The sequence below is a fragment of the Phasianus colchicus genome, chromosome 7 (assembly GCF_987193195.1).
Source record: "Phasianus colchicus chromosome 7, bPhaCol1.hap1.1, whole genome shotgun sequence".
NCBI lineage: Eukaryota > Metazoa > Chordata > Aves > Galliformes > Phasianidae > Phasianus > Phasianus colchicus.
Genome location: NC_143442.1, coordinates 9,083,996 through 9,101,159, shown reverse-complemented (window position 1 = coordinate 9,101,159; position 17,164 = coordinate 9,083,996). Strand labels below are relative to the sequence as shown.

Sequence of the window (17,164 nt, the reverse complement as noted above, 5' to 3'; positions counted from 1 at the left end):
ATTGCCTTGTAACCTGGGAAAAGCAGACACCCATGGTTGCTTATGTCCATGGGGCTTCATTTAGGCAGATCAGAGAATCACAGAATCACAGAATTGCCAGGGTTGGAAGGGACCTCAAGGATCATGAATCTCCAACCCCCCTGCCACACGCAGGGCCACCAACCATTCCACCTAATGCTAGACCAGACTGCCCAGGGCCCCATCCAACCTGGCCTTGAACACCTCCAGGGACCAATAGATCGCAGCGAGGGAGCTGCTCTGCTACGTACGAAACCCCGACCCAGAATCAGGTCGTCTACGAATGATTTAGCGAATGATTTTTATTAAGATCATTAAGATGCCATGCTGAGGGAGAAAAAGTGCTTATTTTACATAAAACTTATCTATGATGTTAGATCCACTTAGGAATCTTTAAAACTAAAAAAAGAATACTTCCAGCAACTACTACTTTTCAGTCCTTGCCCCATTCATTCAGTAGGAAAGATTTTGGAGTTTAGACAACAAAATCAGACACCCTGACCTCAAGGTTATAGTCTCCAAAACACCACCACTGCATCTACTCATCAAGTATATGTTATGACTTCTTATCTCATTTTTGTTACTCTACAGTGAAAAAAACGTATTTTATATTAGAGCCAAAATTAAATCAAGCTTAATTCCAAACTAAGCCAAACAATTAAAGACTTTTTAGCTTGATGAAGAGCCACCCCATGCAGCTGCTCACCCAGCCAGCTCTCCACTGGCAATATCTGCAGTAGGACAGCAGCACAGCCACACTTCTCACAGGGGCATCACTAAACACATCACTAACTTCCAGCAGCAGATACAACCCCGCTCTGCTCTGCACCACAGTACTAGAATACATCAAACCTTCCCTCCTCATTAGTAAATTTAAAAATATTTTACCTAGATCAATAAGCTACCAGCTAACATCCTGAACTTGACTGTTCCCAAATTGACATCATTAAACCTGTAGTGCAAAGACCCCAGCTAGAAGTGAGTGAGGCTGTTTCAGATGTAGCATTATCGTATTTCTCTGGAGATATAAATTCTAAACACTCACATAACTCAGCTGTAGCATTACTGGTACACAGACATTCACAACTGGAAGTACAAATTTTCAGCCTCTGCGGTTTCATCACACAGACCCTCTACATCGTATGCATGCTCCACAGAGCCTTCAATCATAGTATCAGTGAACCTACACACTAAACAGAGCACGAAAACCACCTTTTAAGAAACTACATAATGCTAAAAAGCTTCCTTCAGGTGAACAATTTAACCTGCAATGTAACTTGGAACATTTGGAATAATTTTTCTTCCAGACAATATTTTTTTAATCATTCAAGTAGTGACTTACCTACTTATGATTTGATTGCATAATCCATTATGTTATTTTTCATCAATAGAGTATGTTTTCAATATGGCAGAAACTGAACACATGAAGGAACAATAACTAAGGTGCGCATTACATATCCACCTGTTAAGTCAGGCCTTAGCCCCAGGAGTGAAGACAGAACAAGTAGATGAGAGCTAAGTACAAGAGGCCAGCCTCACCTTTTTCAGCTTTACTCAGCTCTACGAGCTTACTAGGCACACGTATATTTGGGGATGAGGAGCTTGCAGACATGCAGAAACAACAACAAAGAAAATATTTCTGGAAACTGAACACACGTGTACATTCTGCTGAATATTCACCATGAGGACAACAAGAACTGTTTTCAGGGAAATGGTGCAAGTGAAGAATTAATTTTTTAGAACTTTCCTCAATCACTGCAACAAGAGCAAGGCTGCTTCTGTGACGGGCCTGACTGAACCTCATGCACTGAGAACCAGCAGTGCCCAGAGGCACCGGCTGCAGAGCTGGGGGCTGCCCTGCACTGCCACCATTCTGTTCTGCAGCTGACAGCTGTCACCAGGAGCACGCTGAGGCCGGATGCTGGAGAACTAGCACTGCCTGGAGGTACGTCATGTTTCCTCCTGGCCGGACAGATTTTAAGTCTGGTTTTGGCCATTAATGTACCTTGTTTGGTTTTGAGAACAGCGTTAAGAAATGCCCGCAGATGATAATGTAGGTTAGCACTCTTTTTCCACCTCTTCTCCTCCCAAATGCACGCGGAGCAAAAGCTGTATCATTTACAGGAGCGAAATCTGATCTGGACACTCCAAGATGTTGAAGCAGGGCAGGCCCAGGTACACGCTGCTAGCCAGCACGCACAGCCTGCCTGTCATCTGCGGGCAACTACAGCAAACAAAGCCATCGAGATCCCATTTGCGAGAAGACCGTGCTGCTCTGCAATCTGCCGGTCCCAGAGGTCACGGTGCTGCTGGAGAGAAAGGAAAGCTCTCTCCCACCGGCAGCTTCCTGAGCCGGGATATCACACGTGCACACGCACAGGGAGGTCACGCTCCAGGTAGGCTTCCATTGCAAACCCACAGCTGCCGTCGCCGGGCTCCGCATATTCATCCTATCCTTGCGCAAAAACACCTCTGAGCGGCACCCAGCAGGTTACGAAAATGAGGCGATCGGAGCGCCGATTTACGCCTGCAACGCGAGCGCCTGCCCTGCTTACGAGCCGCCGAGGAAAGGCAAAGGCTCCTCCGCGCTCGCCGCCGAGGAGGGCTGCAGGAACGGGGCAGGGAAGGCCGTGCGCGGGGGCCGGCGCTCGCCAGGAGCCCCCTCGCAACTCGGCGGTTTCCCCGCTCGCACGGCGAACAATGGGCCCCGACAGAACGGGGGAACGCAGCCCGCCCGTCCGCCCGCCCGCGGCCCTTTGTCCGCCTGTCAGCGGCCGCACGGCGCTCCCGGCGCGACGCGTTGGCTCCGACCCCTCCCGGGCGGCCCCGCTGCGGCCGTGCGCTCCCGCAGGCCCGGGCCCGGCTCCCGCCGCCTCCCTCCTCGGAACGGCCTCCCCGGCGCCGAGCGCGGCCTACGCGGGAGCGCCGCGCCGACGACGAGCCGCGAGGCGCCGCTCCCCTCTCCTTCCCCCTCCCCGGTGCACCCCGGCGCGGCAGGCGGGCCCTCTCGGAGCCGCGCGGCTCCCGCCGCCCCTCGCCGGCACTTACCGGCCGCGGAGCTGCGAGGAGAAGGCGGGCCGGGACGCGGCGGCGGCGCGGGGCGGCTCAGAGCGGCCGAGCCGCGGCCCCGGGCATGGCGGGGCGCGGGGGAGGGGAGGCGGCGGCGGCGGCGGCGGAGGGGGGGAGGGGAGGCCGAGAGGAAGTTGGCGGCGGCGGCTTCTTCCTGCTCCGGCGGCCCTCAGCCTCCTGCTGGCGGTGACAGCGACAGCGCGGCCAGAGCGCCGCCGCGCCGCGGTGCACCATGGGAAGGCGCCCGGAGGACCGGCGGGGCGAGGAGCGGAGCCGCGCCGAGCGGAGCGCCCGCAGGGTTACGCGCAGGTCAGCGGGCGGGAGCGCGTCCACGAGCCGGGCGCGGTCAGCGAGGGCGGGCTGCGTGCCGCGCTCGTTCTCTTCGCTTCCATCCTCGGTTTCCTTCCCGCTCGAGGTGCGTGGAGAAGAGGCGTCGTCGGTGCCGGCGGAGACGGTACGGCGATGCTGGAGGGAACTGCGCTGCCGTTCCCCCGCTGGGACGCAGCCGGCAACGGGCACGAAGGGGCAGCGGCCAGAAGTCCCGACTCTCCGCGATCGCCGTGTCCGCCACAACCCCAAACGATCTGCGGAACGAGTAGAGGCCGCATCTCCCTGATGCTCAGAACAGCTCCGCACCCAAAGCGTCTGCACTGCACGGCTCTGTGTGGCGGCTCCTCGCGCAGCCCGCAGCTCCAACCGTGCGAGGGTTCGCCATGGCTGCAGTGGGCACTGGTGGGGCTGCGCCTTCAGTGCTGTGTTCGGTGTTGGGCCCCTCGCTACAAGAAGGACGTTGGGACCCTGGATCGTGTCCAGAGAAGGGCAGTGGAACTGTGAAGGATCTGGAGAACACAGCCGAAAGAACTGGGATTGTTCAGTCTAGAGAAGAGGAGGCTCAAGGGAGACCTTGTCACTCTCCAACTCCCTGAAAGGAGGCTGTGGCAAGGTGGGGGTTGGCCTCTCCTCCTGAGTAACAGCAGTAGGCATTAAGATATGCTGAGGAAGTTCAGGTTGGATGTTAGGAAACATTTCTTCTCAGAAAGAGTGGTGATGCAGTGGCACTGCTGCCCAGGGAGATGGGGGAGTCACCATCCCTGGAAGTATTCAGAAACCGTGGAGATGCGGCACTGAGGGACATGATGGGGATGGCCTGGTGGTTTGACTGTGTGATCACAGAGGTCTTCTACAGCCTTAACAATCCTATGATTCCCCCAGCCTGCATGCCCCTGGGACCCAGCCAGCAGTACGCATGAAGGGACAGCAGACATAGGGTGCCTCAGTGTTCAACCAGAAATCCAAAATCAACAGACTGTCATCTATGTGTCCATGGTGCTCTCCCTGACTCCAGATGATATGGGGAACTGCTGGAGACCAAATCTCTTCAGGTTCCCTGGAACAGCTCTGCACCTGAAGTGTCCACACCTCCACAACTTTGTGTCGTGGTTCCTCATGAGGCCTTCAACTTCATTCTCTTCTGGAGCTTACAAACACTCCCATGTTTCTCTAAATAAAGTCTTTAGCCCAGCGCCACGCTTAAACACATGCTTAACCAAATTGCTTGATGTCACTTGCTTATAATTAAGCATGTGCTTAAGTGCTCTGCTGGATCAAAGCCAAAATCCACATAAGCTCTATTGGGTGAAATTTACCAGCTTCACTAGGCTTAGCTTTGTGACTCACTCAATCAGCAGCAGCCCAAAGCGTTTTGCCACAGGCTTAGTTGTTCCCAGGTTGTCCTACAGGATCGCCCTGTCCCCACCACAGGGCTTACACCCTTTGTTGGGTCCTGTTAGGATGAGGATGCATCTGCCTGGTGAGTGAGCAATGCTAAATTACTTCTTGTAGGGCTTCTAGTTCCTTTTAACGATGTGCCTTAATAAGATTCTGCAGCCCTGTGGAGGTCACAGATGGTGCCATTTAGTTATGGCGTAATAAACTGCATTAAGAAAGAGTCAATGACATGAAGACCCAGTTTGAAGATCTGCCCTGACTTTATGCAATAAGTACATTTCAAAATAATTGCACGGACTCTGCATGAACAGAGGAAGGAGTTAATAAAATGTGGCTACAGCTCATGCAGTTGTTTAGTTCTACATAAGTACAAGAAGTGTCATTAACCTGCTTGCTGAATAATCACAGAATCTCACACACAATTGTAAGGGGTGGAAGGGACCTTTGGAGATCACCTAGTCCAAGCCTCTACTAACGAATCTTAGAATGGCTTGGGTTGGAAGGGATCTCAAGGACCATGAAGCTCCAACCCCCTGCTGCAAGCAGGGCCACCAACCTCCATATCTAATACTAGACCAGGCTGCCCAGGGCCCCATCCAACCTGGCCTTGAACACCTCTAGGGATGGGGCATCCACAACCTCTCTAAGCAGTCTGTTCCAGCACCTCACCATTCTTGGTAAAGAACTTCCCACTGATATCCAGCCTAAATCTTCCCTCCAACTTAAAATCATTTCCCCTCATCCTGCTGTTATTTACCCTTTCAAAGAGTTGATTCCCCTTCTGTTTAGTGGCTCCCTTCAGATAGCTGCAGTGAGGTCACCCCGCAGCCTTCTTTTCTCCAGAACTGAACAAGCCCATCTCCCCCAGCCTGTCTTCATAGGGGAGGTGCTCCAGTCCCCTGATCATCTTTGTGGCTCTCCTCTGGACCCTTTCCAACAGCTCTCTGTCTTTCTTGTAGTGGGGGCTCCAGATCCAGACACAGTACTCCAGATGGGGACTCACAAGAGCAGAGTAGAGAGGGACAATCACCTCCCTGTCCCTACTGGCCACTGCTTTTCTGATGGAGTCCAGGATACCATTTGCTTTCCAAGCTCCAAAAGCACACTGCTGGCTCATGTTAAGTTTTTCATCCACCAGGACCCCCAGGTCCTTCTTCTCTGCATGTCTACTTTCAGGGATTGCTCCTTCCAGTCTGTCTATACATCCGGGATTCCTGGCTTTATAAAGCTTTTAAGTTTCCAAAAATAGAGTTTTAGAAAGTGAAGGAAGCTATACACATATGCAGCTTGATTTTTTTCCCTTCAAAGACAATTAATTTGGTGATTGCATTCATTTATATCTGTCAAAAAATAAAAAATGTCTTTAGAATTTCATTAAGTCTGAGTCAGGAAGTTCAGCACAAAAACCTCCTTTTAAAAGGCACGGAGCAATTACAGCTTTCTGCAGGGTGAGCACAAGCCTTTCTCTGAGGACACATCAATTAGAACCTGCTTTTCAAAAATTTTGTTTAGTAATTAACAGTATAATATGAAGAAGACTGTTGTATTTAAAGCAAAGAAGTAAGACTCAACACATTCGGTTTTTAAACACATTCAGGGATGGAGACTCAACCACCTCCCTGGGGAGCCTATTCCAGTGCTTAAAGAAAGAGTCCCACTCTTTCAAACGAATGCAACTGGTGAAAAACTGCAAATATCCCATTTAATTACATGAAGCTATCAGATGCTAAAGCAGAAATAAAACCAAATGCCTTCTTCAATTTCTCTCCCCCTCAATCTCCTGTAGCCCTCGTTAATGTTAGTTTGTACAGGTGGTATAATGAACAGTGCTTCAGAAGGGCCTATATGAACACCTGAGGTTTCAGCATGAGCTGTCATCTGGAACCAATTGCTAGTAAAAGCTTGAGAATCTTCCACCCAGTTTTTCAATTCAAATATCTCACCAGGGATTTAACTAGCACAAATACTCAATGCTGAAAATTAAATGAGTCCATTGTGTGAATATCAACTCACGTTATCTGTAAATTGCTCCTCTTTATTTCAACATCCCTCACTGAATTTGTGTTTTAATCTTATCTTTTTTTTTTCTTCTGTCTTACAGCAGGCTTTCAGTTCATGAACCATGGAAGCCTGACTTGATTGGGTGAGTCTGCACTGCCCTATATTGCTGGCAGATCAGGAATCAATAGTAACCACTCACAGAGTGGTATGGTATGTTTGTCCAAACATTAACTAATACAGAGAAACATATGATTATATATGTCTGACAGTACCTGTGCATCCAGTGCCTGCAAACAAAAAGAATTTATTACAGAAAATACTGATCCAAAGGAAAGTCACCTAGCTCTTTTCTTCATCCTCAAAATCTTTTCTGCCCCTAAATCTCATTATAGAATGCTGTTCCTGAAGCCTCAAAATCTTCACATCAGATTGCTTTTTAATGGTGCAAACATGCCTGACTTGACTTGCTCATTTATTTTACGAACTTGATCTGAAGACGTTACGAAAATTCCAGAGAAAATGAAAAGTAATGGTTTGATATGAGATATCTCTGTCTGGAAACAGAAAGACAGCAAGTCGGTGTCAGTCAGCATGGTTTTGTGTAGACATTCAGATATCTGTAGTATATTTGTATATTTGTAGTATATTTGGCTTGGTCCCACACGGCATTCCTGTAAAAATTAACATTATAAATCTCCAGATTAAAAGGAAAGAGAATGTTTAATGTCCCATGCTGAGATGCCTAATAGACAGGAAAAGCATAAATGATAACACAGTACTCTTCCTAACATGAATTGTTTAAATGACACAATGAGACAGAAGTTAGAGAATCAATTTCTCTGCCTTAAAACAGAAACTAAAAGCGGAGCAGGAAACCATCTGCTCTTACCTTAGATTTGCTGTCTAGCTAAGGCATTTAAGTGGAATTAACCGAAGATGGGAGAGCAAGAAGTTCTTAAGCTCCCAGTATAAATATTTTAGGATTAAGCCTTTCAGAATAAAATGTAAAGGAAACTGGATATTTTAGGTCTTCAAGGGAGAGCATCCATACAGGGATTTCGTGGGCTTTAACTAATGCAATTTAATGTCACACCTTTACTTCATTCATCTTAATCTTCCCACAGTGTCCCACTTCAACTGACATCTTTAGTTTGAAGTATTATAGTGGATCAAATTCAAAAGAAAGCATTAGCTGAACCTTTAGTTAAAGTCTTGCCCATTATGGGAAGGTTACTCAGCATAGAATAAGAAACGATAGGCCAGCTACCTTATATCCACGTTGTGTCAATACTCCTGGTTTACTTTGAAATGTTTTAGGCTGCATCACACCAGTGAACATATACTGAGAGTTCATACAAAGTAATCACTGCATTTGAAATTCAGATACACACCCCCTCGTGAGTCTCATATTTACCCAACTAAAAGCAAAACTCAAAGATTGAAAGAGCAGGTGGGATACCTGTGCATTATCATTTTCATTTCAGTAGTAAAGCACTGCACTGCAGTGATAACGGAGTAGATATTTATTAGCCAGGCACTTGGAGCTAAAACTGGAAAACAAACCAAAAAAAGCCATTTGGAGATTACATGAATACTGCTGAAGGCAATGAAGTCCATGAAATACATTCCCAGAGACAAGGATAACGTTATCGTATTAAATTGGAGGTTTCTGTGCATTACTTGAACCAACAGGGAAGGCCAAGAGAGCATAGAAATGTGCGTCTATGAAAGCCAGTAAAAAGATTTCATGTGGTAGTGAAGAAGAGGAGGGCACAGATGCGCCAAAGACAGGAAGAGGTTCTTAAACTGGAGAAGTAAATAGTCCTTAAAAGTTATTGCTTCGTTTGCTCTGTTAATTGCTCAACACAGCAATCAAGGGGGACTTAATTTTTTTATTTTAAAAGAGTCATTTAAGGTTTTGCTCTCTCATAATCAAAAACGTCAGAGTTACCCTCCCTTCACTGGAGACAAAGAACAATGAAAAGATGGAGCATCTTGACGTAGGACTGTGAGCCAGCCATCTCAAGGAAACTAGGAACTCCAAAAGATTCAAAGAGCAACAAACATAGGATCAAGGGCAAGGCAATTCACAAAAGATGGAAAAGATTAGGACTCCTTATCTTCAGAGAAAAACAAGAGAGACAGAATAATAGTGCATAAAGTAATGTCTGACGCAGGCTGATCAGGAACTTCTTCCTATGTCATATTGTAGAATAAAGCGACATTGTCTGGAGTATCAAAGTAAAGGTGGAATAGTCAAAACTGAGTGAAAAAAATGCACAAGAGATAAAAATATGTTGTGGTTCATCCAAAGCATTGATGCTGAAGCAAAGGTACTCAGAAAGAAAATGGGTTACCAACCTAAGTATACGAGACACCTCGAAGTTCATGATACTGCATACACTTCAGCTTGTCTGACACCACACACTGCTGTTCCCCTCAGGCCTTTTTCAGCTGTGATCTGTCCCTCCAGAGCTGTTCTTTAGCCAAACAAGAAGGACATGCAGCCTTGTGCCAGCCACCGCGCTCCTACTGGAGCAAGGTCTGAAGCAGGAGACTGCAAACCCACCCCCCCTGTCCCCCTATACCACAAGGAATGCTCATTTGTTTTGGGACACCATTCACCCCAGTCAGCTGAGGACTGGCTGGACCTACTTGGCCATTGTGGAAAGAATGGAAGATAGATCTGAAAACAGAGCCTGTGTGTATCAATGAGGTGCTTCCAGCTGTTTTTGTGCATCTTGTTTAAACCAATAAAGAACAGTGACAAACGAGGACAGCATCTGTGAAGAGAAGGGTGAAGGTCTTCACTGTAAAGTCTTATCCAAAACAAACTTGGCAGTCAAATCTACTTACTACTGAATAGCACCAGCCATTAGACTTCCGAACAGTTACACATTTCAGGTAGTGCCAATGAAGGGGGATCCTAGAAGAAGAGCCAAGAGTTCTTCGTCATATCAGAGACACATCAGCAGTTTTGCAAAAAATTTGGTTAAAACACAAGACAAAAGTCAGACAACCAGCAACTACCAGGAATAAACATTGCATTACATGTGCACATTAAGAAAAACTTGACCTTTGAAATGCTAATATATTGAATTTCATACCTGGAAAGAGGTCCCTCCTCTGCTCCTCTACATGGCTCCAGCTGGTAAGGAAGGGTATGGTCTTTCTGCATATGATCTCATTAGGAGCAGCAGTTGGGTTTTGTTTTTTTTCTTCACCATTAGGGCTAGTAATATAGCAACAACTGATTAGTTTCAGCTAACAGCACTGATATGATTTTCAAACCATACATGACTTCCAACCAGTTCAAGAGAAGAGCCCCATTTCTGCTCATCCCAGCTTGCAGAGAACATGCTGACTACTGCCTGCCTGGGAAATCCAGAGAGCCCAACTGAGCCTCAGGGACAACGTTAAGATGAAAGTGATCAGAAGGACATCAAAATGGTTTGACTGCGGGCTGGGGATACCCCCAGACAATAAAGACTCTTTGGTAAGTACTGCCTTCCATCTGCAAAGCAGATGAGGGTTTAATGCCAAGGATAATTTAAAAGTCAAACGTATGAGCAAAATGACTTGTAATAAATAAAACCATGTTTCTTTGTAAAGGGAACAGGCCTTGTTTGCTGGCTGGGTGTGCGCGCACCAAACCAGACAAGCAGATGAAGGAAAACCACTCCCTGGGTGCATGCAACACAGAGCTGGTTCTCAGTTCTCAGAATGGACATGGAGAAAACATATACCAATAAAGTACTGCACTGAAGGATCTAGATGCTAACTTCACAAATTGGCTAAAATAAGTAAAGGCTGGAGATACTGAATCTTTCATTAAGTACAGAAGGTGATCTGAAATACACGCATCTCTAGGGAAAAGAAGATCTTTAAAAACCAACATGTTATCAAATCTCCTTATCATCAACAGTCAATGCAACTGGCAGGCTGAAATCAGTGCCAGTTATTGGAATACAAAAGCATCACAAAAAACTACGACTTCCTTTGAAAAACTTTATATTTAGATGTAGATCAAGGATACTTTCGTTTCGTCAGCTTGGCCGTTTTTAATTATATGTGCTAAAGTGACTTGATCAAAGATAAAATAGCCAGTCTTATTCCTGACCACATGCAAAGTGGCAATATTTTACAGACCAGTTTCTGTCTGGGAAATGTATCTGTTTGAAATTCATCCCACTTATGTGCTAAAATGGCCGCTTTTTCCACACAGCTTACAGGAAAGTTTACATAGCTGAAGCTGTCAAAAATTAAAATATCCTGTGCTGTAGCTGTGTGTAGTAATGAGTAATCTTAATGCTGGTGAGCATTTCGTGTTGAAATCAGTGTCCTTAAAAAGCAATAGAAATAGGTCAAATTCAGTGTCACAGAGCCATAGAGAAATAGCATCATTTAGGAGGGCAGAGGAGTAACATACAAGGTAAGCTCAAAACACTGTTTTTCTCTGAAATTGACTGTGTTATTAAATTATATACAGTAAATACAAAAGTTTCTTGAATCAAAAGTAGAAGAAAGAAAGAGAAGATCAGGGAGCAACAGTACCCAGAAGACTGAATGCAAGCCAGCAGATGGGGTGGTCCGAAGCAGAAAGAGGATTTTGCTGTGCCTTCACCACAGGAGGGCTGATCACAAGCACGTAAAGTGCTGCAGCTTCAAGGCAAAGGCCTGTGAAAGATGTTCTCATAATAGTTTGGAGCTGTAAGAACACATCCTCTGAAGCTAAAATAGAAACAGTGAAACAACAGTTTCAGAGACCACTCAATGTCACATCAGTCTGACCCTAAAGAAATAGAATCATAAAGAGTGGAAAGACCACTAAGATCATCTAATCTAACCCTCAGCCCATGCACGTGACTGCTCCAGACCATGTAATTCAGCATGACATCTATTCCATCACCTCCCTGGGCAGCCTGTTCCACTGCATCACTACGCTTTCTGAGAAAAAATTATTTCCCAATATCCAACCTGAACCTCCCCTGGCACAACCTGAGGCCATTACCTCCCATTCTATGGCTGTTATCTGGGAGAAGAGGCTGACCCCACCTCGCCACAGCCTCCTTTCAGGGAGTGTAGAGAGCCATAAGGTATCCCCTGAGCCTCCTCTTTTCCAGACTGAACCATCCCAGTTCCCTCAGCTGCTCCCCATAAGACTGTGCTCCTGACCCCTCACAGCTCCATAGCCCTTCTCTGGACAAGCTCCAAAGCCTCAGTGTCAAATCTGCTGGTGCAGCCCCCTGACCAAGCAGAAGAGGGAATTTGCTTTCATCTTATTTCCTACAGCAGGGAAACCTGAACAGCCCCTTCCTCCTCCTGAAAGCACCCAGCAGCCTAACCCAGCAGCCTAACCCAGCAGCTCTTCCTCATCTTTCTGCAACAATTTGATTCCTCCACCGTAAGAAGCCCAACCTTATGTAGGCCACAAGTAGCCATTGGCACCCAGCAAGCCACGTGGATGCCATTAGACCTCCATCCAAATTTCAGGTTTACGGTTACCTGCACTGTGTCAGTGCCATGGGGAGAATGGCAGGAACACGCCTGCAGCTGAACTCCTCCAGCTCCTCTGAAATGTGACAAATAACAGGAACGTATGTGTTGCAAGGAAAAAAAGATAATTAAGTAATTGTAAGGAAAAAAATAAATAAAAATGAAGAAAATAAGAGCTTAGCTGATGCTGCTGAAGGAAGAAGAGAGAAGGAGCACTTTCAGGCAGTCTGGAAGGAGCTCACACAGCAAAAGGCTGCAGCAAATCCTCTGTCCTGGGGCATTTTTAATTTTTTTCCCCCCAACAGAAGGTACAAGCTGGGGCTCTGCTCACAGAATTCCTGTCAGAGATGGTCCCCAGCCAAGCATGAGATCCAAAAAATCCTCAAGGGCAACTTCAGTGCTTCTCTGCATCTGGAGCTGCATATAGCAGCACAACTCCAACGTGCCCACTTCAAGCTGAGGAAGTCTGGATGAAGATGTGAGCACAGTGGCTGAGATCTGTTTCTCTGACAGGCCAGCTGTATGCAAAAAAAAGGATTTCTATTGTTTTAACAATTTGGGCCTGCAAATGGAAATCAGCTTGTCTCTCAAAGACACTGTTCAGCAGAAAAGTCTTGAGCCAAAGCTTTTTGTTCTCGCAGTTACAGCAGGGACAACACATCAGTGTGCAAGGTAGGGCTTATAAGGAACATGCATGCGATGACTTTTGCCACTGTTTCCTATTTCTTTCAAAGCCCAGTTATCCATCATGCTGTCCTTGCCACAGGAGCTCCTGCCCCACAGAACCAGCTTGGAATCCAGCTCCCACAAAGGTGGGAGCACTGCAGAACCACACATAGTCCGTCACCTTCTCCACTGCCATCAGTGTGCATGGTATGGGTGCTGCCCTCAGCCTGCAGTCCACGGGCACACAACACTGCAAGTGCAGCAACACTGAGTGGAGATAGGTGGGAATCGTAGCTGGTGCAGCTGGGATCTGGCTTCAGCAAGCACAGGTACAGACAAGATTTATTGTTCCTGTTGGAACACGTTCATTTGTGGATCAGCAGATGTTCTGCATGCACTGTTCGAGTTAACTCTTCTTTTGCAGAGAGCTCTATAAATCTGTACTGATCCAATCAGGAAACAAAGGAATGGTTCCCACCCTGACATACTGTGCTGGACTCTCTAGCCAGGTCCTTGTGTCTCTGGGATCAGCACCCTGTGCCTTGAGCACAGAGAGCAGCAGTATGTAGACCTGCACTTATTTCTCTTTTACAGGAAAAGTGAGACAAAGAAGCATCTTTAAGACAGGGGTTCCCTTTTCTAGAGAAGAGCAAAGCAGATGTTTCTGGACCACTCCCAAGAAGGATCTGTCAGAGCCCCAGTTTCTGATTTTCATAGCCAAAAAAGGGGACCAAAATCTTCAAAAGCAGAACCATAATGACCCACTATGGCTTCTGTTCCTTATTTAGGGCAGACTAGATCCAAGAGGTAATTACTTCCCTACAATTCCCCAAGCACAGGCAGGGACATCTCTAGGAGCCACCGCTCAGCCCCCCATGCTCTTACTGTGATTGAGTCCATCTCATACCCCACACCCTTGGGCACACGTAGGGAAACTGCACAGAAACAGCTCCAGATCCCCCTCTCCTGTGACCTCTGGGTTGGATCGCCCCTTTGCAGAAGATAAGAAGAGGTCATGCTTCTAAATAAGAGCCCCTCCAAACACTCTGATGTGAAGGAATCACTTTGGTACATGCCTGCCCAAAGGACAAGCAGCTTTATTTTACCAGCACTTCATTTTCTTCCCTCTTTCCCCAGATTGTGGCAATCTAACATCTGCATGAAAAGTTCAGATACAGCCACACAACGGTTTGTTTTTCCATTCGCTGGCTCCAGAGCAGCTGCTGAGACAAACAACATTTCACAACCATGCAGCCAGCAATGGAGCCGCACCTCCTACCTGTTGCAGCGCACCCATCTCCTCATCTCCTAACCAAGGCAGGACTGCGAGAAGCCAATGCTGGCCACCGTGCTGCCACGAGGCAGCAGGCTGGAAGATAAATGCTGGCACAGCAACAGGGGAATTGCACAACTGAGCAGGAGAAGACTTGCCACTTGGTCTTTCAGGAATCATAGAATCATTAAGGTTAGAAAGACATCTAAGATCATCTAGCCCATGCCTGTGGCTGCTCTAGGCCATATCCCCCAGTGCCACAACCACCCTTTTCCTGAACACCTCCAGGGACGGTGACTCACCACCTCCCTGGGCAGCCTGTGCCATAGCTGCTGTGTCTGATGTTGATCACAGAAACACCACCAAAACAAACGCTTCACACTTCAGGAGCTGCACAGATGCATTCTTGTTTAACACCAGCACAGAAGTTCCTATATAGGGTGTCTAAAGGAAATATTTTCAAATTTAAAAGTAGCATGAAGTGGAGCAGCCATCAAATTGTCACATGTATTTGTTAGAAGGAAACAGAAAATAACCCAGCTAAGCACTACATTTTGCATTTTGAAGCTAAATATAGCAGTGACCACATCAGCTGGAAGACTGGATTTGAACATAATGGAAATGATAACCAGCAATTGCTTGGGAATATTTTAAGTAAGGACCCTGAAACTGGAAAAGGGAATGCCTGCTACAATCCCTGCTCCTGGCTTAGATAAATGGGAAAAGATGAAACATGAAAACATGGAGGGAGAAGGAATAGTAAATCCAAATGCAGAGGCTAGGAATGATTAGTTATCCATGAAAAAGCAAGGAAAGCCAGCAGCATTAGCAGTGAGAACAAACTTTGTAAGGAACACAAAGAGCAAAAGCAATCCCAGCACATCACAGGAATAGGAGAGCTGTTGGTAATGGAGAAATCAAACACTTCATATTCAAAAACATTCTGTTCTGCCTCTGAAAACTTGACCAAAAGGCAGGTGAGGCACAGGGATCAGCCCCATTAACAGACAGTTCACTTGGCTGCCACTTGCCCAAATGTACTCCTCTATCAAACACTGATGGCTTAGGAAGACATTGGGACAGCCCCTTCCACAGCCACAGGGCTCAGTGGGAGGAGGAACTCAAAGGCATAGCACAGCCACACCTGGAGCTCCTCTGTGGTTCCTCCCAGCATGAGCTGTGGGGTGGGTTATGTGTCTGGAAAAGGCTCTGCCAGAAACCATTCGTACCAACTTGCCCTGCGTACCCGAGGAAGGATTTTAGATTCCCTTCATCTCCTCTGATACTTTACCTTCCTAGGCTGAATGCTGGTCCACTGAATGTTCCTGATTCTTTACATGGTTTACAGGTTAATTAAGCTTTGACGTGTGACGTGTAAACTATACAAGGATATCCATACAAGGATATGCAAACTCTAAGGTCATCCTCTTCATTTCATCCTATGAGGATGCTTAAATCACATCATGCTATGCGTGTAGCCTTTGCTCAACCACAGTTGCGTGTCATCTGCTGCATGCAGAAGTGTTATCTCCTCAGTCAAGTGCACCAGAGATCAGCTCCTCACATTAGCACACGTGCAGATCCCTGCAGCTTCTCCTCAAGCCCCAAAGATCATCCAGCATGAGGAACCTCTGAGTCACTGATGTTGATTTCAGCAACGCTTGAATTTCAGGAGACAACCCATGAGACTAGGAAAGAAAAAAAGAGTAATATTTCACCTATCTCATTTGAGAGATGGGATTATTATAGGCCTGTCAGTGTGAAAGTAATCCCTGGGAAAACAATAGTTGATACATAATTAAAGAGATCAGTGCCAATCAAGACATTCATAGAAACAGACCATGTCAAATTGGTTCTGGTGTCCATAGAGCTCAGGTTGTGCCACAGCTGCCCTCATGGGAGCAGCACCATCCGCAAGGCAGAGTGACTTTGCTTGGAAGATAAAGCAGGCAAATGAGGCTGGAAAAAAAGCGTTGCTCTCAGCCTCTGGAACAGCCATCAGAAGATTTGGCTTCTGTCACCAGAGAGTTTCAAAGCTGCCACCAGAGGCACGTTGTTTCTAAAAACCAAATTCAAAGCAGCACTGGGCAGGGGCAGCTTTCCCACCCCTCCCAGAGGAGTACAGACAGCACCAACAATCACAGCCATACCTCCAACCATGCAGCCCACACCTCCTCCAAGCAGTTATTAAACAAGAAGGCCGTCCCACCAGCTCAGAAACCTGTGCCGTACATCCAGCTCAGTCAGCCTGCTGCAAAACCTGCCCGCGAGCTTCCGAAGCTGCTGCATATCACAACCCGCAGCAATGAATGACCTCAACCATTCCAACCAGCCCAGCAGGGCTGCAGCAATGGCATGGAGCGGCCCCCTAACGCCGTGCTGGAGACCCACCAGAGGGCGATGGGGTTGCGTTTTCCTCCCGATGACACCATTAGCACCACGGCATCCCACAGAGGCTTGCCACACAAACTCCCTTTCATCTTCCCCATCTGCCTGCAGCTACTTTTTGAGCTGAAGTAGAATTGGTTTTATTGTTGTCACGATGCCGACTGCTAGCAGAAAGCACTCGTTGCAGACAAATGAGGTATTCACTCATCGCAGCTTGTGGGATGCTTGTGGTATATGGCACATCAGCGCTGTGGGTCCCTATGTCTGATTACAATGGTTTTTGCAGGATCAGAGTTTTTGGTAAAGATTATGATGGGCTTTCAAAGACAGTAGCTTCCTCTCCTATCTCATCTGTTCAGGAACAACAAACAAAACCAAACAGGTCGGATATTAGGGAAAATTTCTTCTCAGAAAGAGCACAGGCTGCCCAGGGAGGTGGGGGAGTCACCATCCCTGGAGGTGTTCAGGACATTGGAGATGTGGCCCTGAGGGACATGGTCAGTAGGCATGGTCGATGGGTTGGAC

The 17,164-nt window shown here is 47.0% G+C and overlaps 2 protein-coding genes across 6 annotated transcripts in view; one reads left to right on the top strand and one right to left on the bottom strand.

Annotated features, from left to right (window-relative positions):
- Positions 1 to 3,184, bottom strand: part of ZNF148 (zinc finger protein 148) — a 33,181-nt gene extending 29,997 nt beyond the window's left edge. For 3 of the 5 annotated variants that reach the window (XM_031590665.2, XM_090143639.1, XM_031590666.2), the window contains exon 1: positions 3,067 to 3,184. The gene's annotated coding sequence lies outside the window, so the exon portion shown is untranslated. Of the gene's footprint in view, positions 1 to 2,023; positions 2,832 to 3,066 lie in introns of those variants that run through there. The other 2 variants (XM_090143637.1, XM_090143638.1) reach the window with 2 other exon arrangements.
- On the top strand, positions 2,518 to 7,390 carry LOC149917217 (uncharacterized). Its single transcript, XM_090143369.1, has 2 exons — positions 2,518 to 4,030; positions 6,917 to 7,390. The coding sequence occupies exon 1, from the start codon at positions 2,518 to 2,520 to the stop codon at positions 3,919 to 3,921; it is 1,404 nt and encodes a 467-aa protein (XP_089999495.1). The 3' UTR covers positions 3,922 to 4,030; positions 6,917 to 7,390.
- The last annotated feature ends 9,774 nt before the right edge of the window (positions 7,391 to 17,164 follow it).

Bases quoted from the DNA above. Each gene is read 5' to 3' on its own strand.
- LOC149917217 (XM_090143369.1), top strand. From the start codon at position 2,518: ATGAGGCGATCGGAGCGCCGATTTACGCCTGCAACGCGAGCGCCTGCC.